This window comes from Manacus vitellinus, unplaced genomic scaffold (genome assembly GCF_001715985.3).
Source record: "Manacus vitellinus isolate BGI_N305 unplaced genomic scaffold, ASM171598v3 scaffold_21_pilon, whole genome shotgun sequence".
NCBI lineage: Eukaryota > Metazoa > Chordata > Aves > Passeriformes > Pipridae > Manacus > Manacus vitellinus.
Genome location: NW_021939546.1, coordinates 5,955,935 through 5,979,651, shown reverse-complemented (window position 1 = coordinate 5,979,651; position 23,717 = coordinate 5,955,935). Strand labels below are relative to the sequence as shown.

At 42.0% G+C, this 23,717-nt stretch overlaps 1 protein-coding gene across 12 annotated transcripts in view; it reads left to right on the top strand.

Annotated features, from left to right (window-relative positions):
- Positions 1-23,717, top strand: part of NFIA (nuclear factor I A) — a 411,264-nt gene that overhangs the window by 287,018 nt on the left and 100,529 nt on the right. For 11 of the 12 annotated variants that reach the window (XM_018072111.3, XM_018072107.3, XM_008925171.4 and 8 more), the window contains one exon: positions 7,343-7,408. The exons of the other annotated variant lie outside the window; for it this stretch is intronic. In XM_018072111.3, the coding sequence (XP_017927600.1) occupies positions 7,343-7,408 (66 nt within the window). The remainder of the gene's footprint in view (positions 1-7,342; positions 7,409-23,717) is intronic. 12 annotated transcript variants of the gene reach the window in all.

Below are 23,717 nucleotides of genomic sequence, written 5' to 3'. Positions count from 1 at the left end.
GATGTATTAGAAAGATGCTATCTCGTGTAGGAAGGCTGCTAAAAATATTGATGCGAGACCTATTGGAAAGTAATGTCATTTCCATTGGCTTCAGCTCAGCTCCAGGAAAATCCACGTGCCGCTTCCTCCTCCCGCCACAGTTGTGTGCGGCTCCCTGTGCTGTGTTCTTAGCTCTAGGATTACAATTCTTCCCAAGTACCGGAGCTAGAAATTAGAAATTAGTGCTACTGCCGGCACTCGCCTGACCATTCCTCTTCCCTGTGTCCCTAACAGCCACAGGAAAAATAGGACAGCACGGTCCCTCTTCGTGCGAGGGCTCGGCTTTGCCGTTGACACGTGCGCTTCCTCCGGATATGTTGCCACCTCTCGCAGAGGGCTCATGAGGGTCCAGCCGCTGGTGTTGAGGTGTCCCAGGTCCTCAGGGTGGGACAGAGCCCTTGGTGGCTGAGGGACCTGCTCTGCCAAGCCGGTCCTAGTCATCGCGGTCTGGGGAGAAAATCTATTTCGGAATTTGCTCCATGGCTGATGGGCTCTTCCTGGGCGGAGGAGCCATGGAAAGCAAGAGGGGCCCCTCGGCAGGGTCTTCCTTAAGGCCTTACCTTACTTTTAGACAGTTGTCATTATCTTTGTCTAAAGGTCATGGCTAAATTGAATAAAAGGAAAGCTGTGTGTTCCTGTCGATGCACAATGGCAGTATTGACTTTCCTAATCCAGTTTGCTGAGGGGTGAGAGAATTAAATTAGATATCTAAGCACAGAAATTGAGAGCCTTTGAAAACAAAGATAAGGAGACAGCCTGTATTTTCCTTTTCCTGGGAGCTCTGGGCTCAAGATTTTGCAGGTGTGTCATCTGATCCATGGCTTGCATCGATCAAAACTGTGCCAATGCATATTTAATTAGCAAGGGGACCCTGGATGCATTATGGCCATCATCCCTATATTGAATGGACTGTCAGACTTTCTGAATGCCTCCCCACCCCCCCGCTTCGTTGTTTGGGGAGCTTCTGCATTTTGTCTGAGCAGCTAAAAGTTTCTTTGTTTTTAGCTGGTGATGCATACAGCACCACTGAGGAGAATACAAACAAGTAAAGTCCTAAAGTGTTTATTTTGTCTAGGAAAAAGGGCTGAACCAATTTGAATCCTTTGGGTAACGGATTTTTGTATCTCTTGGAATTAAAAAAACACAATCGAACGATGTTTACTTTAAGAATATTTTATTATAACAAATAAAATCTGTGCTGTGGGATTTCTTAAGGAAGCCTTTGATGACAATTTGAATTAAGTCAAAATTAACGTTTGCTACTGCAAAGGAATAAATAGAAAATGTTCCAGAAATGAATCAGTAAGCAGGAATCAAAGGCTGTAAACTGTTTTAAAAACAAACATTTAGAAGTGAATCAAATACTTGTTTGTAATATCAAGGAACAAGTATGGGAATACACAGATTCCCCACATTCTAGGCTATCACACGATAGCAGTAAATCATTCATGGACTTGTGAGAACAAAGAAAGTTGATTTAAAATGAAACCATTTTGATACAGCTTTAGGGTCTCGCGGTGAAGTTTCACATTCCTATTTCCAGCGAGGAGGAAAGTAACGGGGAATTTCTGTGGCCAAAAAAAGTTAGGCAGGGAGTTGTGGAGATCTTTGTTTGCATCCACCTTGGTACAAAGCCGCCCCAGCAGACAGTGTTGCCTGATAAACAGATGTAATACACAAAGTCTGCTTACAATACCAAGCAACAGACTGCGGGCACATGTTTTGGGCTCATTCAAACTCATCAGCATAGTCTCGCTGGCTGTTTTGTTGCTAGTCTACTTATGGGGTAGCTTAGGAGCGTCTTACTGGTGAAGTAACAAGAAGGGGTTTTTTGCCACAAAAGTTTTGTGGCAAAGGCTGATGGGAAAATCATTTGCATACATCTTGTTACAAAGGCTGACTACTTCCTGGCTTAGACAAAGTGTTGCCTGATAAACAGACTTAACACACAAATGTCTGTCTGGAATAAACAACAGCAAGCTTTGATTTACATTTCCATTATCAAAGATAATCTCTTTCCCAGTGTACAGGAATTAAGAGTCCTCGCCTTATAAAAAAAAACCAACCAGGCTGGCACCACAGGGATTTTACCACTGCAGAACCTCGTTGGAGAGCCATGGGGATGGGGCACAGAGTACAGGGGGTATGCAATAAAACTGGAAATCTGGTGTGGGCATGTACATGTGTGATGGTGAGGTGGATGATAATGAAGCACTTTGAACTCTCTATAAAAGTTGACTTGAAAGCAATGGCTGGAGTGAAAGGGAGAGCCAGGCCTTCCTTAAAAGAAATAGTAGTAGCCACCAAAATAGCCATAAATAATAATTGTAGCATATATGGAGCGATCCCTATGTGTTTACATTATAATGTATAATGAAGGAAAAGTGAGTGTAAAAAAGCTCCAGTTCTGGTCCTGGTTTCTGTTTGTAAATCCCTTAAGCTCACCACATAGGACTGTATATAAAGGAGCATGATTTAAATTATTTTTTTTAACATATATAAATCTTTGGTAGAATCTATGCCCAAAATTATAGATGAAAAATTTATTGCATGAACACAACCCAGCCATATAAATTTTTTATTACAAATAGGACTCTGAAACTTGAATAAAATATGTCAGTTTATTATACAATATCCCCCCCCCCCAAAAACATGATATGAATGGAAAATTTAACTTGTGCACTTCTGTGAGGTGCTGGGCTGGCTGTGGAGGAGAGGAACCCGCTTTATTTCACTGCAGAGCAGGCTCAGCATGGGCAATGGTAGCACTGCCTTGCTCATCTGGCATCACTGGTAATTTTTTTACTCCACTACGTGGGGATCACCTTTACTGTTTCCACGATAGATGTGTCTGCACCTGTGTTAGCTCACAGGCTGCTCAAAAGGCAGAGTTTCTGCTGGGGGGTGGCTCTACAGAGGTAAAAAATGATCTTGACATCTATTAATTTGGTTTGCGCAGAGCAGCAGACAGTGGGGTCACTGCCACCTCAGTGAATCCAAAGTTGGATTCAGCATGCTCTGGGAGACATGGTGTGTTTTTGGGAGTGCTCAACAGAGTGTTCCATTTCTCCCAAGTCAGGTAACCATGGAGTGGTTTGGCACTGGGAAGTGCCATGACATTCGAAACAGGTTTTTTTGGTGGAGGGGTATAACAACTCTACACCGTCTGTGTCACGGTCTACAAAAAAGAACAACATTGTCAGTCTGTTGACATTGGTCCTGTCCACAGGCCAGACTTTCCTGGGAAGGTTTTATTCTTTCCAAACAATGGAGCTCTCCCTTCCAGCGCCGCGAGCCCTGCTTCCATGCAGCCGTCGTGCAGCCCAGCTGGAGCTGTGTTCCTGCTGCAGCTGAAAAGGAAAACTGCATACTGAAAAGTCCAGAGTTTCCATCCTGGAGCTGAAGGTCCCTGCCTGCGTATGGTTTGGGATCAGGCAGACCTGGGGCTCAGGCGTAACCACCTCGGTCGTGCTGGGGTAGCATATGCTTAAGGAGCAGATCCAAAGAGGAACAGAGAATAGCGATGTGGTAGGAAATGCTACTTTGAAAAACTAGCCTGTTTTGTTGGTTGGGTTTTTTTTCCTTTATCCCTTAATCATAGTTGATTCTTGGAAGTAGAGAGTAAAATAGCTTCAATATGTTTTTTTATCCTGTTTGCCATGATTACGGTTGATACCAGATCCCCTTGAGCTTTGCTTGCCCAGTAACCTTGACTCCAGTGCACAGACTCACTCAAACTCTGGCTAACTCAGGGTTAAAAATTCCAACCACTAACTTTTCTTTAACTAAAAAAGCCCCCAAATAAAACCCATTGTGCTATTCAAGGTTAAGCTTCCTTAAACATAAAACTAGATTCCTTGGTGATTTTTTTTTTTAATCAACAATCTTAATAGTGGTTCCTCACTATAATATTTCCAACTCCATCTGAAATCATTTAAATCCTCCCCTTAATAACATGCACTTTATTGTAATATACAGATTCTTTGGCTTCCTACCAGCCTTAGCTTAAGGCACCAATGAAACTCATTGCCGCAGGGGGCCGTGGATTCAAGAGGGGCTTGCATCTACTGTATATTTTGTTTTGTATGTTTTCCAATGGCTCTAATTATTGCAGGTGGTAGAATTTAACTGGCAGTGTTGTTGCTAAAGAAAATAGGCATAAAGTGTATACTGTTTTGCAGAGTGGCTATCAAATATATAGAAAAGAGAAAATCAAATGAATTGTTAAACTGCTCTATAGTAAGTGATTTTATTGATTTAATGCAAATGCTTATGAAAACGATCTTCCATTTATATCAATTATGTATGGGCAAAAATTAATTTATTCCTACGGTCACCTGTTTGGCTAACTGACTCAGCAGGACAGACATTCCCCCTCACGCTGTAGCCGAACCCGCAAAACACCAAACATTCAGAAAACTGGAATTTGAAAGTTTCCATGTGCAAAACAACAAAAAAACCCCGACGGGAGTTAGTGCCAACTGCTGAAAAAGCAGAGAGCGAGCGGTGGAGACTGAGCAAGACTCCCTCGTCCTAGGCAAGACTGTAAAACACAACGGCTCTGATTTTGCCAATCCCTTAACCATGTGGCGGCACATTTATATGTACCGGATCATCTGCGGCATCTGAATAAAATCAGGGAAGCAAAATTCTGCATATAAACATTTTGGCTAAGTGCCTTAACTCAGTCTTCTTATCTGGGGTTTCCACAAGATGCCACCTTGCATAACAATGCTGAGCATACGCTTGCCCAGTACATGTTTTCGGTAGCCTCCCGTGATCCCTACTGCAGCGTAGAGTGGCTTTAATTCTACCTCATCCTGCATTTTACTGTGTTTCTTCATGAAGAACAGTGCTTAAAGCCTTCGTTGTCTTTTTTTTTTTTTTTTGAGAAATTAAAATTTAATTTCAGCAGAAAGGGGAGGGTTACAGGAAAACAGAATTAGGAAAAATGTTATCGCAGTAGCCAGGGTAATAAAAGAAGAAAGTTAAGATTCAGTGTGCAAACAAATGTCCTATGGCCAGTGGAGCCTCTCTTGTGCCACTAGCCTTGGTGTTGGAAAAACAGCACTCAGTGCAAACAAAAGTACTTTGTTTCCCAAAATCCAGGAGCAGCTCGGGCTGTGTGTGCTGCCCACCGGCTGCAGGGCTGTGCTGGAGCCAAGGTGCCAGCGCCGAGCCCAGCTCTTGCCGCTGCCACAAAGCCCTTCCCTGGATTGTTTCAAATTTTGAAAGGAACACATGCTTTGAGTCCCATATTTCAGCAGCAACTTTTCCAAATCTAATAAATTTTTGTGAAATTCTGAGCCTACTTTAAACATAAAGCCCAAAGGCTAATTGAGCCATGGCTGGCTGAAGGGAAAGAAAAACCTAAAATATAAGCAAAAACCTAATGCCTGCCCTGTAAAATTAAATCCATTGAATGTTGACTTTAAATGTTAACTAAATATTTTACATTCCTAATATTTTACCTTTGTTTCTACCTTTACAGTATCGGAAACGTGAAATTTCTTGCCAAAATCAAGTGTCCAGAATGTAACAGCACTGTGCATGTTACCCCATAGTCTATGTGCTGGCACTGATTTGAGCTATCAGGGAAAGATAACCCATAAGATTAATATTTTGAAACAAAATTGCATAAGTGAGAATATTTTTTTTCACTGAGCTTCATCAGAGAAATTATTAAAAATAAAAAATACAAAAGAGAGAAAATGGATTCTGGACACACTGGGAAATATAGCAATTTTTAGGAGAATTTCATTATTTTAAATAGAAGTACCAGGTCTGATGCTTTCTTGGCTAAATATTCTGAATGTTTATAATCTGAAATTTATCAATTTTTGTTTTGCGAGTGCTTTTTTTTCACTTATAGTTTTTAATTTATACAAGATTGTCCTCTAAGCTTCTGAATGATACCTAAAGCAGACAGTCAGCAGGTAAAAAAAAAATTTGAATATTTAAAATAGGCATTTTCTTTATAGTGCTCTGTGGTAATTAAAATCTTCATTTGCTTAAAAGCAAGGAACCTTTTTAGAGCAATAAATTAGCATTGCTTGACCCAAGGTCACTAGTAGTACTGCTTCTTCCAGCGCTATTAATACCTCAAAGAAAAAGAAGGGGTGGTGTTATGACTCTGTTGCAATAGAAGTAAGATTTTCAATTTAATCACAGTTAAGTGTCGTGACCTTTTGATCTTGCATTGACTTCTCACTGAAATGTGGTCAGATTTCAGACAGCTAATTCCAAACTCTGCAAAGTCAAGGTGAAGTCAGAAAATAGGTTTGTCATGATTAGGGGTGGGTTTGAGGCAGTAGCAAGCGGGTTCATTGCCTAAGTTTTGTTTCACAGCAAAAACTTTTTTTTGGAATCGGTAAATTACAGAACAATTTCTGGGGAAAGACAATAAAATTGTATTAATTGCAAAAACAGTAATTCGAGGGATTTTTTTAAAAAATTTTTTTTCCCACAGGTAAAGGGACTTTTTTCCCCAATTCATAGTGACAGAAATAATTAAGCAGGAAAATACTATTTGACTAAAGCTTCTACTAAGAATAATTCTTGGACCAAAGAGCAATCATCTTCACATAAAGTAGAGTTAATAAAATGTAAAAAATGCAAAACCCTCATATTTACACATATAAGTAATTTTATTATTTTAGGCAAATAAGTTTTGCTCATTGGAGAGTGTTAACTGGAGTTTGTAGGATTCTTTACACAAGTTCTAAAGCAGGTCATCCAGTATCTGGTCTCATTTATCCCACTGCAGTTCACCACCAACACCGTACATTTTAGGGATCCTGTAGTACTGTAACCACTGTGAAAGTACGCCAAAAAACAGCTCTTTTCTCAGTTTTGCAGATTTTGTTCCAGAAATGTGTAGCCAAAAATCTCCACGACTTTGTGGGGTTGCTTAGTTACCTTTCTATGCCTGCTTGAAGATATGTTTTGAGACTTTACTATGTGTTGGAGTAAGGCTCTGGTTTGTATACAACATAGAGGCTGCATTATAAAAAACATGTAGGAGAGTAATTTAAACATGCCTTCTTTAAAAAGAAGGATTTTCAAAGCTTAATTTATGCTTACACACACCCCAGGCACTCTGTGTAGTGCTGTAAACAAGATTCCCTTTTTTTTTTTTTGCTTACAAACATATTACCTGGGCACGGGACTTTTGCATTATCATGTCCTAGTGCAACACTCCTGTGCTTAGTTTGTACTCTCAACCTTTTGAGGAAGTCTGGCGCCTCTGATCTATTTTCCACAGCAGACCCTGTAATTTTTGGCTGTATTTTATGTTTTTCAGATTCAAGTCAATCTGAAAGTCCCAGCCAGCCAAGTGAAGCTGATATTAAGGACCAGCCAGAAAATGGTAAGTTCTTACCTGCTGCTCCTGCTTTGGGATATTAAAACAGCCCATATTTATAAAGATTTTTTTTTCTCCATGCCTAATATAAAAAGATTATTCAGAATAATTGACATGGGACAGCTACAAAGAGGGTGTGCACTCTCCTCATAGTTAAAATGCTACTGATTCACTGATCTCAGGCAGCATTTGTTTCTCCAGTCCTGGAGAGAGAATTTTTTTCCTCTAAAAATAATTTTAATTAGGGAGATGCTATTACAGAGCCTGCTGTATGCAACCCTTATCCTTATTCCTACATAGCAAAGGCTTTCAGTCCCTGGGCCATGAGTCAGGACCTCCTAGGGGTGTGTGTTTCATCACTTTTGGCTTTATCTATGTGCTTTTAACTACTTTTTGTTTTCTGATGCTCTCACATGACACACTGAAGTACTTGCTCAGGCAGGTGCCACTGCAGGGCTGTTACAGGTGCTACTATAGTTTGTAGTTTTTCATCACAGTGCTTTAAAGTTCGTAGATACCATGAGTAAACAGGTCAGGGTGTCTCAACTATAGTTCCTTGCCCCTTCTTCTCTCCATGTTCTCAATACCATGGTTTCAGGTGGCAGCAGCTTGAGCTTATTTGGAAGCAGCAACAGGACTGTGACTTTTGGGAACACTCGTGTTCTTTGGACTGGGACAGTTTTAAAGTAGAAGCAATAGCTTCTACTGAGCCAATGGCTTGCTTTGTGAAGTAGCCCAAAAAAAAAATCGTTCAATAATAGTGAATTTCTGTAGGGACTGTATGTGAAAGGATAAATATGTGTGTAATGGAACAGCTTCTCTTCCTTTTTGTGTTTAACTAAGGTAGACCTCAACAATTTTTTTTGGCCCACGGGCAACTGAGTTTTGTTTTACTACTTATATTTAGAGTTTAGAATGTCTCCCAAAGTGAAAGTGATTATTATTACTAGTTTTTCTTGACTTTTCTTATCCATAACCAGACTTCTTTTTTAAGACCTAAATGTAGACTGGGAGATCCACTGTACCGGGATCTGCTCTGCATATATAGAAAAAAATTTGTGTGAAGGTTTATGCCTCTGAACCCTGTCACAATTTTTGGAATCCGTAAATTTATGTAGAAATATTGTATCTATAATAATACAGTTGTGATTTCCCTTTCACAGAGCAACAAACTGCTTTTGCCTTAAATCCCTTCAGCTGTATGTATGTTCAGTGTGTGTTTTGGGGGCTTCATTAGCCACTAAACAAGGGAGAGTGAAGTCGAAGGGCTACATTCGCATCCAGATTGCTTTTGGATTAGGGTTTCAACAGGAGATAAAATTAAGGGGAGAAGAAGATGTTTAGGTACATAAAAACCTTTAAATTACTGGCATGTATCATAGGACAGAGAACATTGGGCTCATTGGCCTGGTAAGATTTTGGCTTTCGGGGTTCCTGTATTTCCTCACATTAAATATGAAAGGTTTCATATTTTGATAGATTTTGTGCTGTTCATCCAAACATACCATCTTAAAACATTGATGTTGTTTCTGAAAGACAGTGCCTAATTTCCCTTATCAATCCTTTTCACAGAAATTCTAATTTGTAGCCAAAGGATTGCAAGGTTAAGAGAAGAACTGACTAAACTGTGATTTTCGTTCTGCCAATTCTGCCGGTTTTTTTTTATGGGGAATATGTTGCCTGTGTTTATTAAATCATATTTTAATTTAGAATGTATTAGGCACCAAGCATGTTATTATTTTGTGTTTAGATAATATTCTTTCACAGCTATTAAAGCTCAGTTCTTCTTACCCTGCAGTTTCTCAGTCTTAACGAAGACTGTTACTCAATAACTGCCCCGAAAAGCAGCAATGTCAGTGTTTAATAATGTAAAATCTGTAAGAGCCTAGTGAAATGAAATATCTCTGATTTGGAGCCTGAGTCTTCTTTGTAAAACAGTCTTTGAGTGAATTCTTGGAACTTTGCTGGTGACCTGCAAAAGGTACTTTTTTTTTTTTTAATAAACAGGAAAAGGTTTTTTCTTTTTTTCTCAGTTTTACTAAAGGGTATTTTTCCCTACCACAGCAGCAGACTCCTCACTGATAACGCACCTTTTGCACTGCCTGTGTGGGAGATTTTCTTTACCAGTGTATTGGCCCTAAAGGGGTTGTTCCCCCCGAGCAGACACTGAGCTCATTCCCAGCACACACAGCCCCCAGCTTGAGGGTACCCGGCGTGTAGATCAACACAGATCTGCAGCTCTTATCTCCTGAACGTGAGGATGAAAGCAAAACTGCAGGCTTTAGAAAATGAAAAACTGCACGCACAGAAACGGACACAATAAATCATATTAACTGCGTTGTTCTACACTTGCTGTAGACCCACTTCCACAGGGCCTGATCCAAATCTCTCTGGAGTCAATGGGAGGCTCGTAATTGATTTTACTGAGAGTAAGAATGAGCCCACACAGAGAGGAATGTTTTATTTTTTTTTTAAATCAAAGAAAAATAGTATCGTGAATAATCTTATTCCCCCTGATGCCAACAGTGGAATGACCAGATTGGGGGCAGATTTAGAAGCATTTTGCATGTGTTTCTGGAAAGCACAAAGAAGTGTATCAATTCAGTACTACCTTTTCCATGCATGCATTCCTTCATTTTAAAAAAATAAATCTTTAAAGGCCTTGTGAGGGTTATACAGCCTCTCTACTTGCCTGTTAATATCCTTTCTGTTCCACTCCATAAATTCTAGAGCTATTTATTATACACATATATTTTGCATACCTTGAGTAATGTAGGTTCAGAAGGGTCAACTATACAGCCCTGAAAAAGAAGGCCTCCTACTACAAATTTTAATTTATCATTCTAAATTGTATGTGTTGTTTTGGAAAGCCTGTATATCTAACCTTCATTAAAGTGAAGTTCACGGGGAAAAAAAGCTCTTCTTTTTTAAAGCCACTCCTTTTCTTCTAGTGGGCTTTACAGTCACATTTTCTGGAGCAGAATCATCTCAGGCAGAGAAGATGGTGACATTTTCTGTTCTCAGTGGTGGCTTCAACACCAATTCTTCTCTTTCCTTCAGTTTTCATTAAGCTAGAATAGTTTTCAGGCAGTCGCTTATCTGATCACTAATGCAAAAATTTACAGAAATATTGAACATTTAATTATTTCCTAGAGAAAGAGAGAGACACCTAGCCTGATGGCCACGAAAAGCAAACATGCAGGCGAGACTGGGCTCATTGGTGCATGCATGGTCCAAGGTCCAGATGCTTTGTCCTGGAACTGGGGATAAAACTAGCTCATACCCACAGGGTGTGCACAGTGCTCCTCCTTTAGCAAGGGAAAGAGCTTTTTGGGGAGAGGCAGAAAGCCCAGAATTTCTCTGTTTGTTATAAGAGTGAGTAGATTTGCGGGAGGCCAGCAACTTCATCTGAAAGGCAGGAGCATGTTCTGATGCCCTGATATTTTGCTCAAATGAGTTTTTTTCTGACCAACTGGGTAGAACACCCATGTGGAAAATTCCCCACCTTTGTAGTTGCCTAATGGTATGTAAAAGCTTCATTTCAGTTGGCACTGCAAAGTGATTTTGCAATTCACCCAATCAAAAAAAAAAAAAAGATTATTGATTTTAAAAACTTGTTAAATGCACTGGTTTGGTGTTGTATTTTGTAAACAAACTAGGTTTTCTGTGAAGTGAGGATGACAAAATGGGTAGTCTGATGTAGTGAAGTGACTGCATGCCTGGGGATCAGGAACAACTGAATTCCCAGCTCAGCACTGCTGTGGACTCTCTTTCAGGCTTTTATTCTCACTTTTGGTTGTGGAAACAGCTATCAGATAGATTTTCTTTTTGTAAGTAGGATTATTTTAAACTTTTGTAGGAAAACCTTTTGCTCTTTTTGTCTGCAAAGAGGGGATATTTGTGACTCTAGCTTTCAGAGAGTATTAGAAGTCAAATCCTGCTCTGCTCCAGCAGGAGTTTAACTCTGGAGAAAGGCAGGGAGGATGTAGCATAGAGTGGTTAATAACTGTGGGACAGAGCTGTGCTGCTGCTGTCAGTAAATGGATGTCAGGCATTCACACGGTGATGTTTGTGTTTGATGTGGTGGCACTGGTGAATTAATAACTGCAGCGTAAAGGTACACACCGAGTGTGCTGTGAAAGCAGGAGAATGCTGTGTCATTTTCGACAGGCTACTGATGGCTCTCGAGCAGGTGGGATTGTGATTTGGTAACTCAGAGTTGGTAGCACAGCACTTCAATTGTAGATTAGCAAGTTCTTTTTAAAGAAGTTGGTAAATTCTTCCATTTCAAGTGAGCAAAGTAACATTCATTATTACAGCTGATTGCAAAAGGGTGCCAAATCCATTGCTCAGACAACTTCTGTAGAGGGAGAGACATTTTTCTAAAAAAATAAAAATGTTTAATGCCCAAACCAAATGCTTTTTAGCTTTAATGTATTCTCACTGCTTTGAGCTGCAAGTACCTTAACAGCACTGCAGGAAATGAAAGGCACATTGTTCTTTGTAACATTAAAAAAAAAAAAAAAAAGAAAAAGAAAGAAAAAAGAAAAACAATGATGCACCGTAACTCACAGAACTCGTTTTTCAAGCCCGCAGTAATTACACTGGACTTGTAAATATCATCTCTGAATTCTTTGCTTAAGTAGGGCTGGACTTGAGTATGAAACCTTAAAAAAATGTTTAAGTATATGCTAAAAACATAAAGGAAGAAATTCTGTTCCTTGAGCTGTGAGGGAAAGAGAAGGCAACAGTGGGAACATATGCAAAGATAAGTTTCCTTTTCTTCTTCTCTAGGCAAAGCTGGTCATGGAAGGCGTGATACAGCTTTGGCTGCAAGGGAGGAGGGGATTATGTGTGGAAAGACCTCTCTGCCCTAACTAACAGGCTGCAGAGTCCAGTTCCTCTGAGAATGGCTTCTTTCTGGTCCCAAAACTTGGCCTTCGTGTTCCATGCAGTGTAGTGGCTTCAGCCAGTGGAACTGGTGCCCACCTGGCCCAAGGGTTGGGCATTTTTGGATGCAGAGTTCACATTTCAAACCCCCCTCTCAAGCTGAGATAGGCAGAACTGCTCTTTGTGGTTGTCCCCATCATTCAACTACCGTGTAAGTTAAACAGTAGCTGAAAGATCTCCAATTCCTTCAGCAGCTGAATTTTTAACAATTAGAAGGATTCTGCCTTCCAAGGCCATCCCTTTGTTCAGGCCATGCCTCCATGCCTGACCTCCTGTCCCCACAGCTTCAAGTAGAGTCCAACAGCCTTACAGGCTCTCACAGCTGTGACTGAACTTGACTCCAACTCCCCAAGAAGGTGCTTGAGGTGTCTGGGGGATTGGTTGTCTCTGGATAAGCCCCTCAGCTCCCACCTGAGGAGTGCATGGACACCAGAGTTCTCTGAACACACAATGCTGAAACTGGTTCTGTTAGAAAATACATGGTCTCAGATGACTAACATTCCTGAAACACCTCATTTGCAGCAGATAACTGAGCCTTGCAGAGAAAGTTTTCTATCAGTTACAGCTGCAAAGGCGGTAATACAGTAACGGCAGCTTTTATTAGTGTTCTTGTTCATAGGATTATTTGCATCAGAATCTTATAAATGCAAGAAGACTCTCCTCTCTTGTTTACAGAGCCATGCTGAGGAGTTATCACAGCCTGAGGGACTAATCTAAAATTAACTTTCTTCAGAAAAAGCTTTTAAAAAAAAGCCCTTAGCATTTTCAATAAGGAATCTCATCACTGGCGCTGAAGTCAAAGCTCCTGGTGATGTCAGCTTGTTTGCACCTTTGTAACTTGCCAGGACCAAATTCTGAACAGATTTGCACCCTTATGGATCACGTTGTCTGCCGGGAACAGCAGTGGCGAAATTTGTCCAGACTTGGAAGCTGGGGCCAAGCTGGGGAGCACTGGTGGGGCTGGTTTCTGCCTTCCTGTGAGCTGGGCAGGATGGGCTGTTGATTCTAACAGGACCCATCAGCCAACAAAGGTCTGATGAGGTCCAACCTATATTTCATCACCCTGTGACAGAGAGTTCATGTAGGCAGCTCTGAGAGCCAGCGTTTCCCAAGGAAACAAAAGCAGATATGTCTGGTTATAAATTTAACTTATGTGTAATGTAGTCTTGCATTTTTTTCATGTTATTTCATTACAGATAGATCCCAACAAGTACTAGAAATAAAGTATTTTAATCATAATCGTCTAGAAGTGAAACTTTGCAGCATCCAGGTGTATTTCTCAGACAGTTTAATGACTACCATGAAGAAGCATCTGAATAATTAGAAAAGAAAACAGAATTTTTCCCTGTATTACCATATTCTTTTTTGCGGTCCAGATTGTGAGGCACAGTTAGACCATTTTCAGGATTTAGTGGGCCCTCTGATAGGCTCAGGGTTTAGCCTGCTTATCAGAAGCTGGCACTCTCTCGAGGGGACCCAGTGATGGCAACTGTGAAGGGTGTCGACCATCAATCTGGCAAGATCCATGATCGTCAGTCAGGGCCAGTTGTGCTGCCTCTGTTGGGGCCAAATGGAGACCCTTCCTCATTGGTGACCTACAGTGTTTGAGACTTGGGGATTGACAGAGGACCTCAGTTTTCACTGTTGCTAACCATTAACCTTCACAAGCAAAGCATTCCCACAAAAAATTCATCCAAGGCAAGTATGACAGGAAATATTCAAAGCATGAAATGAATGCTTATAGCATGACAAAGCAGTGCTTGAAAGACATGAAACGTTCATTACGCTTGGAGTGGCTGAGTGCTGCAAAGGAAAGGAGAAATAAAAATGTGGCTCAAGTATATATTTTTATTTCTCCGTGTGTGTACAGAAAAAAGGCAATGAACCTTTCCAGTGGACAAGGTGCATAAATACAGCTGCGATTATTCTAAGGCTTTTCAAAATATATTTTTATTCTGTTGCTCCATTCCATTCCTTTCCATGAATCTTTATCCATGAGATAACAGCAAGGGCCATCTAGAGGGCAGCTTGGAAATGGGAAGGATAGAAGCCTCCACCTAGGAAGCTCCCAAGCTTGCCTCTGCAGGGCCAAGGATTTTCTTTGCCTTGAGGGGACCTCAGTGCCAGGTCACTGCCCCCTCTTCTGTGGCAGCAACCATGGCATCCCCTTCTACCCATGTCCCACCTTTGCATGGCAAGAGGTGCCTTAGGACTCACTTCAACCAGTCCAGTGTCCTGGACTCAGCTGCTCGAGCTGTGAGCAATCTCTAGTTTTCATTACAATTGTTTTTTTTCCTGTCTTCTTGAGACACTTGCTGTTTAATTAACAGCTGAGAGCTGGGTTATGTCAGAGTAATTGTGGCTGCCAGAGCGGACCACAGACTGAAGGATGCTTTGGAACACCACACTTGCCCACCAAGAAGCTGGGCGCTTAGGGAAAGGACTTTGTTTGTGGTATGGGCATAATTTTAATTTCTGTCGAGTAGAGAGGGGAGTTTATTAGTGGAAAGAGGATATGATGCCAAGGTCTAACTTGCAAAACAAAACTCCAAACCTATCTATTTGTCTTTCTATGTAAAAATTCCCTAATGCTTGGTAATGTAAGACAAAGGGAAAATTTTACTTGCAGGAAAATTGCCTTCCACAATAACCAAGAAAAAAAACACAAAACGCCCACACCAGAGCAGCATGATCCAAAATGTGAACTTTTTACGCCTCCCCAACCTTCTAGGTTAGGCTTCCAACCAAGTGATCTTTTATTATCAACATGATATACCCTTGACATAATTTGGCGCAGTAAAGCTTCTTCTGCTGAACTCGTGATTTCATTTACTAGATCTGATGAAAGTTCTGTGAACCACGGTAAAATGTGATAATTAGTAGTTTAATTCTTTTAGGGTGTGCGTATTAATTGAAAAGGCTTGAACTATAAATACAGGGCCTGTGGATAAAAGCACCCTCTGAAATCAGTCGCTTACCCAAAGTATTCATTACTTCACATCTATTTAGGTGGTGTCTTTGTGGCAGTGCCAGTCGGCTGTGGCAGAGTGGGAACCCTCCACTCAGAGATCACAACAGTAAAATCCAGCCCAGCTCACCGCTGCTCTCCTGTGAGCGGAAGTGCTCCCTGGCCAAAATTTTGTCTTCTGTGGTCAAACCACTGGAAGTTAAAAAGGTGTGCCGGGAGCTGTGCTGTGCAGATGAGTTGGTGAGGCGCTGCCTCTCTCACTGTGCAGGCTGCAGGAATCAGAAGGGGATGGAGGCTGGAGGTGGAGGCAGTGACAGCAGTGGGTGGGTGGGTGTCAGGCTGATCTTCCCCAACATCCAAGGGGATACAGCCCAGCAAGTCCACCCAGAGCATCAGAGGTCCCCTGCAACTCAAGTCTCAGCCTTTATAACAAACCATATTTTACCTCCTACTTACACACACATCCTTCACTGTATCTGAACTGCCAGCACCTAAACTGGGTTCATCCAGATGGTAATGTCCAAGAGGAGCACGAGGCCACCACCAAGCTGTGACAAGGGATTGTGTTTTCCCGCTCTTGCTCTTGTGTTCTTTTACTCTGTCATCCTAACCGATGCAGGAGATATTCTGTTGACTCTAGACCTTTTCAAATATATATACACACTATGAAAATGTGTGTCATCATTTCACACCTTCCCCTGGTTTCAGAGTGTGGTGTAGTGCCTGGATGAATCATGGTTTTACAGGTACAACGTGGTTTTCATTCAAATGGATCCCAACCTTCATACTAATACTTGGTTTGCACATTCAGAAAAAATCTGAATTGTCTGTGCATGCTGCAGATTTGTGGGTTAATCAGGTGCTTTCCAAGTAGCCTTAATTCTGTAACCCTGAAGTTGTGTACACCAGCAAGGAGATGCATGTGGAAAGCAATGCACAACTCCTGAAAGCTGTGTGCTGGACTGCTGCTGTTCTCAGAGACTGTAATTTCGTGAGACCAGGCTCCTAGAGAAAGCATCATCACTTCTGTAGCTAAATAGTTACTGGTTTTTAGTTGCAGAAGTTACTAGCTAGGAACTGGAAAGAAAGTTTAGGGTGACTCTCACAGAGCTGCAAGAATAAAATCCCCTCTGAGGTCTGGCCTGAAATGGAAAAATACCAGATCCGTTTCTTGGAAAGGGAGAAGGAGACTTTTATTTGCAATGGTTTGCAAATATTTTCCCAGGAGCAACATAGGGAGCATGGCAAAAGGGGGCAGGAGGAAGGTGAGGTGAGAGAGCCACACTTGTAAACACACTCCTTTAACTCTGCTGTTGTTATCTGGCACACAAAAGGTGCCGCAAGTTGTTTACAGCAGTTCATGTTATTCATTTGTGCTCCTTTTTCTCCCGCCAGTGCCCTATCTCCAGTTATACAACTTTTTTCCTAGGCTGTGATAGTGTCCGGATAGATTTTGGCGGTGGGGTGGTAGGAAGGTGCCAGTTGATTAAATGTGCTGCTTACTATGTGCATTTCATGTCTGCTGTCTTAACATTTTTTTGTTAACCACTGTTGCAACTGAAGAAAATGTTGAAGTTTGACAGTTGGGAGTTACTGCTGAGTATGTGCTGTAAACTATATCATCCCTCTGCCTTCTCCTTTCTCCCCCTCCTGCTGAAACCAAATGATTTATAAAATGCCTTCACATTCTTGAGTGAGTTCACACTATCACCTCCAGGCACTGCACTGAGGAGTCTTAGGAGTGGATGGGAAACACAGATCTGATAGCTGGTATTTTTCTCTGAAAGAAAAAAAAAAAAAAAAAGAAGGCAAAAAAGGGTTGATTAAATTTAAAGGAGAAAAGTTTCCTGCTGTGCCCCAGAGTAAATCTGTAGTCAGTGAAGCACTTTCTAATAAACAAGAGATGTACATCGTTACTGTAGGGTTTTATTATTACCCACTGCCATTGTTTTCCATTTTCATAAGATTCAATTAATGCAATCATTTTAGAGTGTCTCTAATTATTACCTCCCACCCTCCCTCACTTGCACTTGAAGCAAGGGGATCTGCTGTAAGCCACACTCTGGGATGAGGAGCCGGCACCTCACTCCCATCCCTGGAGAAAGGAGGCACAGGGAAAAGATAGGGATGCTACAGGGGATCCAAATATTTCTCTTTTCTCACACATGACCAGCAGCCCAACTCTGACTGTGGGGTGCCCTCCCATGGGGTCACAGCACAGTCACATGCTGGGACCCCCAGCATTCCCCCCGGTGCCCCCTTGCCAGACACAGGGGTGTCAACACCATCTTCCAGAACACGGTGGGCCAAACCCTTTGCTGGTATTCTCCTGGGATCATAAGGGAGAGATACTAGTCAAGTAGCTGTACCACTCACAGAGAATCCAGACCTCTGTCCCTGTAATTTTTCCACTTTAATTCCTTACTCTTAAGATCTTATCTCTAACAGAAAGCTCTTTGACAGCTGCATCCCCATCTGAAAACCTGCTGGTGTTTGGGGGGTGTCCCCACCTGACAAGCTTTGCACTGCAAACCTCCTGCAATTTTCCCACATATTAGTCCTCAAAGTCCTGATTTTTAAAATCAGGGAATTCACTTTCAGGAAGTTTCCAACAGCAGAATGCAGAGAGCTGGCTGTGTCCCCCATGCTGTACAGAGGGGAGCCAATTTTACTGTACAGCCAAGCATGCCAGAGCTGGAACTGCAGGAGGAAGGGAAGAGGTTAGGAGCAGGAGAGAATGGACATCAGTTTGACAGACTGAGGTGGCTGCAGTTTTGAGGCAAGAGAGGACCCTCACAGATTTTTGTGAGTGAAGGCTTAGAGCAATGGTTGGGTAGTGGCTCACGGCTCAATTTAAATCAATAACGAAATGGGATGACGACCTGAGCAAACGGCTGAGGAATGAGGCAGCCCAGAGTAAGTGAATCCATGTTTTTGTCTGATATAGCCAGGAAGGATATATTTACAGTAGGACTGGGAGCCTTCCACTGTTCGAAGGAGAGAGAAGTAAAGATCATCCCGTATACAATATAAATGTAAGTTGTTATTACAACTATTGCTATGTCAGCCATAAACTGTTCCCATGAGAACAGAGATGCAACATCATTGAAAAAGAATGTCTTACTGTGAAATGGGCAGCAGAAACACTGTGGCATTATTTGCCAGGCATTGAATTTACCTTGGTGACAGATCATTATTCCCTCCTGCAAATGAACTAGATGAAGGGCAGGAACGCAAGAATAACTCAGCAACGTTTGTATTTTACAGTCTTCTGAATTTAAAAAACAAACAAACAAAAAGTAGCCAGATAAAACTGTAAGGATGGAGAATGTCAAGAGATATTGCCTGGGGTAAGATATGGGGAGGAAAGCAAATTTTCTTCCAGATCTGTGCTGATGTGGTACATGGACTAGGATTTAGATTTAATTCCATCTAACATTAGGTATTAAAATGAGACACCAGTGATGAACCTAAAATCCTCACTGTCTCTCTGTAATCAGTGGAGATACCAGGTGATCTTGGAATTCATCTCTCTGTGTTGAACCTCAGGAAGGTTTAAAACTGAGATGTTTCAGGCTAACTCTGCAATTGCTCTGGACCTGAGATTCTGCTGCTGGAGGAAGTCAACAACCTCTCACCTGCTTATCCTGACAAGTCAAAGTAGACAGTGTTTGCTCAAGACCAAAGGTGGATCACATGGACTTTGTTGAATGATTCCCTCAGGGTAGAAGGGTGGACAGTGTACTTTCTTCCCGTTCTGTTTTTCTTTTGAATTCTACAGAATGGGAGTTTCTTGGATAAATTATCATTTTAGATAAGTACTTATGTGCTCTGTGGAAGAATGTGTCTAGGGATGGGCACACTGGCAGCAAGAACTTCCTCCTCAGCTCTTCCAGTGAAGTTTAGTTCTAAACTGCCCAGATGAAGCCATTATTCAAAACTAAAAATGTTCTGTTCCAGTTCTTGTTTTCATTCTTTTATGCGTCTGGGGACTAAACTGCTGTGAAAAAGAGCCCATTCTCACAGGATATCTTGCCTAATTTTGCAGACAAGAGAGATTTAGTTATTCCAATTACGATGAGATAAGAATCTGAAATGTTGGGATCTCATCCATCCTGAGCCGAACTCTAAGTCTTCCAAAATCCATCCATCATTATTTTTTCCTTTATTTCTGCATTTTGGTAATGCGAGCAAAGGAGGAACAGAGAAGAAACAAATGTTTATCCTTTACAAACTGTAATGGATGGGTTTCCTTTTTACCTGAGTTGCTTTAGTTTAATATGAAGTTCTCTGTGAGTGAAATTCCTCTTCCTTTTTTTATTCTTTCTTCCTGCTTGGAAGTCAGTCACAGTACAAAGTGTCACAAGCCAAACTGCTTAGCATGGTTCAAAATATGAAGTCTCAGTCCCTGTGGCATCTACATATCGTCTTAAATACAGAATGTCTTAAATGATCCACCCCACTGCCATGTTTCTGCTTCCCTGTGTATCGCGCTGTGCCACAGACAGTGACTGCTGGGAACTGGTTAGAGGCTCTAGAGAGGCAAGTCTTCTACCACAGGAAGGGATTGCGTAGGCTTAGCTGCCCAACCCAGCTTCTAGCAACAGATTCATCTCAGGTCCTCTGAGATGAACTGTTACACCAAGAAAGTGTCTGAGCTGCTGGAGGCATGCTCCTGGAGCAAGACATCCCACCAATATCATCTTAATTCCCTGAGCACCTCCTCTGGAACCACCAAATCTGCCATGCATGTGATGAGCCCTTGAAATCAGCTGAGGACAAAGAAGGTCCCTCTCTGCCCCTTCTGTTTACTTTCTAAATCTTGACTCCCTCACAATGCACTCACAATTCGTGAACTCCGAGGCCCTCTTTGGGCTACAGCCTGAGCAGATTACATAGAGAGAATAAACTAAGTCCATGTTCTGGCCTGACCTTGGCCTGAACCTGAGAAAGTGAATGCCCCTATCACACCAACATGTGTCTGTAGAAGTACACACAAACGGGGTCACTGACCCTCTGTCATACAGTCCCAGGCCAGGAGTCTAGAGTTTTGGGCTGTCAGCCCAAGTACTTGTTAATAAATGTCCATTCTTAGTCCATGAAGGAATGTAGACAGGGCATCCTGCCCTACAAAACACAAACTTAGAATAAAACGGAAGGAGAGTCTCACTCATCATGCAGAGCTCTGTTGCTGGTTTCCACATCCAGCAGTCTTTTCCCACTGGATTTTTGTTGCTCATTTGGGACTTGGCTGGGGGAATTATCCACTAATACACTGGATGTTCTCCACCACTGTCTGAAAGTGTAGTTGCCTACCTAACCCTGAGTGCATCAGACCTTGGGATTTGAGTCAATAAGTCTGTGGGGCTTCTTCCTCAGTGCTTGGAGGAGGCAGAGGCATGGTAGAGCCTGGGATATGAGCTCAGAGAGCCTGTGTCACCCAGGGAGGGGGCTGTGTTGCTTCTAGGTGAGTGCAGTACTTTGCTCAAGTACCTTCACACTCCTAGTGGAGTCAGTCAGAGGCAGATGAGGAGTGACATGTCCCTTGTGGAGACTCCTTGGTGTCTGTGCTAGTCATTCCACCCTTTTTTTCCTCTCTGGAGATGTCCTGAGTAACTCAGGTGAAGTTGGTGCAGACCTTGGTGGCCACCCAGAGATTCTGTGTTGAGTGGAGGCACTTTGTTCCCTGCTAGCAGGTGATGAGGACAGTTCCTTTAGTTCCCAGGCTTCATCATGCAGGGCCTCCATGTAGAGGGTGACACTGCACTGGGGATCGCTCTGCTGCCTGGAAAAGAACTTACCAGACATGTTAGGCACATGGTGTTTGCCTATAGTGGCCTCATCTGCATCCATAAGCACCAAGTTTTGTGTCTAGGTCTTGTGCAAGCTTGACATGTCCCTAAACAAGTATTACTGTGCTTTCAGACCCACCCCTTTCTGTCTTCCATGCTACATCAAAGCTTTATTCCAGAGACTTACCTTGGTACTCTGCTGTCCAAGGTGAGACAGCCCAGGTGCTGCTGGAGAAAAGCTCATGAGGTTATCCCCAACTTCTGTGTTGGGATCTTTCAGAGTCGCCCCGACTGACCTTCATGAGCCCCATAATGTGGGCAGTCAAGGACAGATGATATGGATGCTCCATCCCTGGAAGTGTTCAAGGCCAGGTTGGAGTGGGCTTAGAGCAACCTGATCTAGTGGAAGGTGTCCCTGCCCATGGCAGAGGGTTGGAACAAGATGATCTTTAAGGTTCCTTCCAACCCAAACCAGTCTATGTGACTAGTGGAAAATCTCTTTCCTCAAGCCACAAGGATAACTGATCTGTAAACCTGGTGGAAATCAACTTGCTTGGGACTAAAAGTCTTCAGAGATAGGAGATTATTGTTCTGTACAGAGAATAGAGGAGTAACAGCCTCCTGGAGAGAAAATTCCAAGAATTCAATAGAAAAGACAATAGCTAAATAAAGTAACACAATATCCACAGGGTTTACTGTGAACTACAGTTTGCTCAAGGTGATGTCAGCAGAGGAGGTGTAAGAAGTAGCTTTGAAAGGAGAGGAAAGCCCGTGGGGAAAGGTGGAACTGGCTGATCCTTTTGTGACTTAGCCTCCATGCACAGCATTCTTACTTTCACATCACATTTATACTATCTAATCTTCAGCAGATATTTCTACAGCTTCCATTATCGTAGTGTTCAGCCATAGTCTTTTAGAAGTGCCAAGGTGTGAAGAGAGAGGAGTGCCAGGAAGGGAGGATTAGAGGAACCAGCTAATGAAGTCACCAGGGTTTGTGTCCATATCACTCAGCAAAGTGGGACTGGAGGATGCCCATTCTCACCTGACCCTGTCCCACAGGCTCCTCCTGGACACTGGGCTTTTCTAGAGAATTGTGCTATATTATCTGAATATGTGGATTATTCCTATAACTATAAACTAACGTGCACATTAAAAAAAAACAAACAAACCGACCCCCAAAAAACCAATGCCTCTTTTTATAGCCCTCTAATTCTGTGTCCACAGGACTTCAGACTCCGTTGGTTCAGCTCCGAGCATGTCTGCAGGGTAACCTTGGAGGGTGCACTTAACTACCACCAGCTGATGGAGGGTTTCATAGATCCTAAAATAATTACAGCATCATTGAGTGTAGATGTATAATTTCTTGGCAATATACTAATTAAACTAGATATTTGCACACAATGCTTACTTAAACTTAAGACTTGTTTAAAAGAACCTGCATACTTATAGTAACTATGTATTATGGCTTTATTGAGGATTGTGTTTATCATGCAGATTGAGTTATTGAGGTTTTGAGTGTTGTTATTAACATAAATGAGCCCACAGCTTTATGTTCAGGCCTGAATAGTTCCAGGGCATCTGAATCATCCTGGTATTTCATTTCACCATCTGAAGTTGTTTTTAAAATATTATATTTTTTTAACTTGCTGTATTATGGCAATTAGAAATTGCTCTGTGTTTACTAGGAATAGAGAGTCCAGCAGAGCAGAGTGTTTAATGTGATGAATAGTGTTAGGAGCTCAAAGAAAAGTCAAATGCGTGTCGACACATATCAAAGCTGTTCTGCTGCTCAGAATGACTGTTCGTGATACTTGTTTCATGATAAACTTCCTCAGAACATGATGTTACTGGAAAAAAAATGATCCACTCTGAGAAACACGCAGGTGACACAGTTGAGTCAGCAGCTTGCAGCAGTGACACAGGCTTACGTTTATAAAAATCCCCACTGAACTTTTGTCTCCTGCGTGCATACATCAGAGCCTTAAAACCTGTCCTGCTTCTTGTGTTCTCTTGGTAGCTGCTTAAACTCACAAAAATCTTCCCACCACCCTGATGAAGAGGTAGATTCCTGGCCTTAAAAGTCTTTAACAGTCACAAAACTTTCCTCTTTCGTAAGTAATTCACCATATAAACGTTAGCATCTCCAGTCACCACTGGTATCTCCAGGGAAATGATAAACATGGAAAAATAACAGACCGCTGTGGAAACCAGAAAATCCCAGCTCCCATCCGAGAGGGTTTAATTATTGGAGTTGTGAGCATTTCCCCGTGCACAAGCATCTCGGCATTCATAGGTGGAAAGTACCTCATGCTGTGTTTGAAATATCAACTGGATTTAAAAGAAGGCTTTGTGCTTCAGCATGGACCTTTCTTAGCCTCCTGCAGATGGTTCCTATTGCTGAAAAGAGACATGAGTTACAAGACAGGGAGACCCCCATGCTGATTTTTCGTGCTGCTCTAATCCTGCTTTACACCTATAAAAGACTTCAGTCTTTAAGCCTTTACCCCCTTTCTCCTAAATATTAAAATTATTTTCCTGAGTGTCATACCGTATTAAAGCAGAATGAAAATGGGTTTAACAATTGCTGGCATGGGGCTTCTGTACA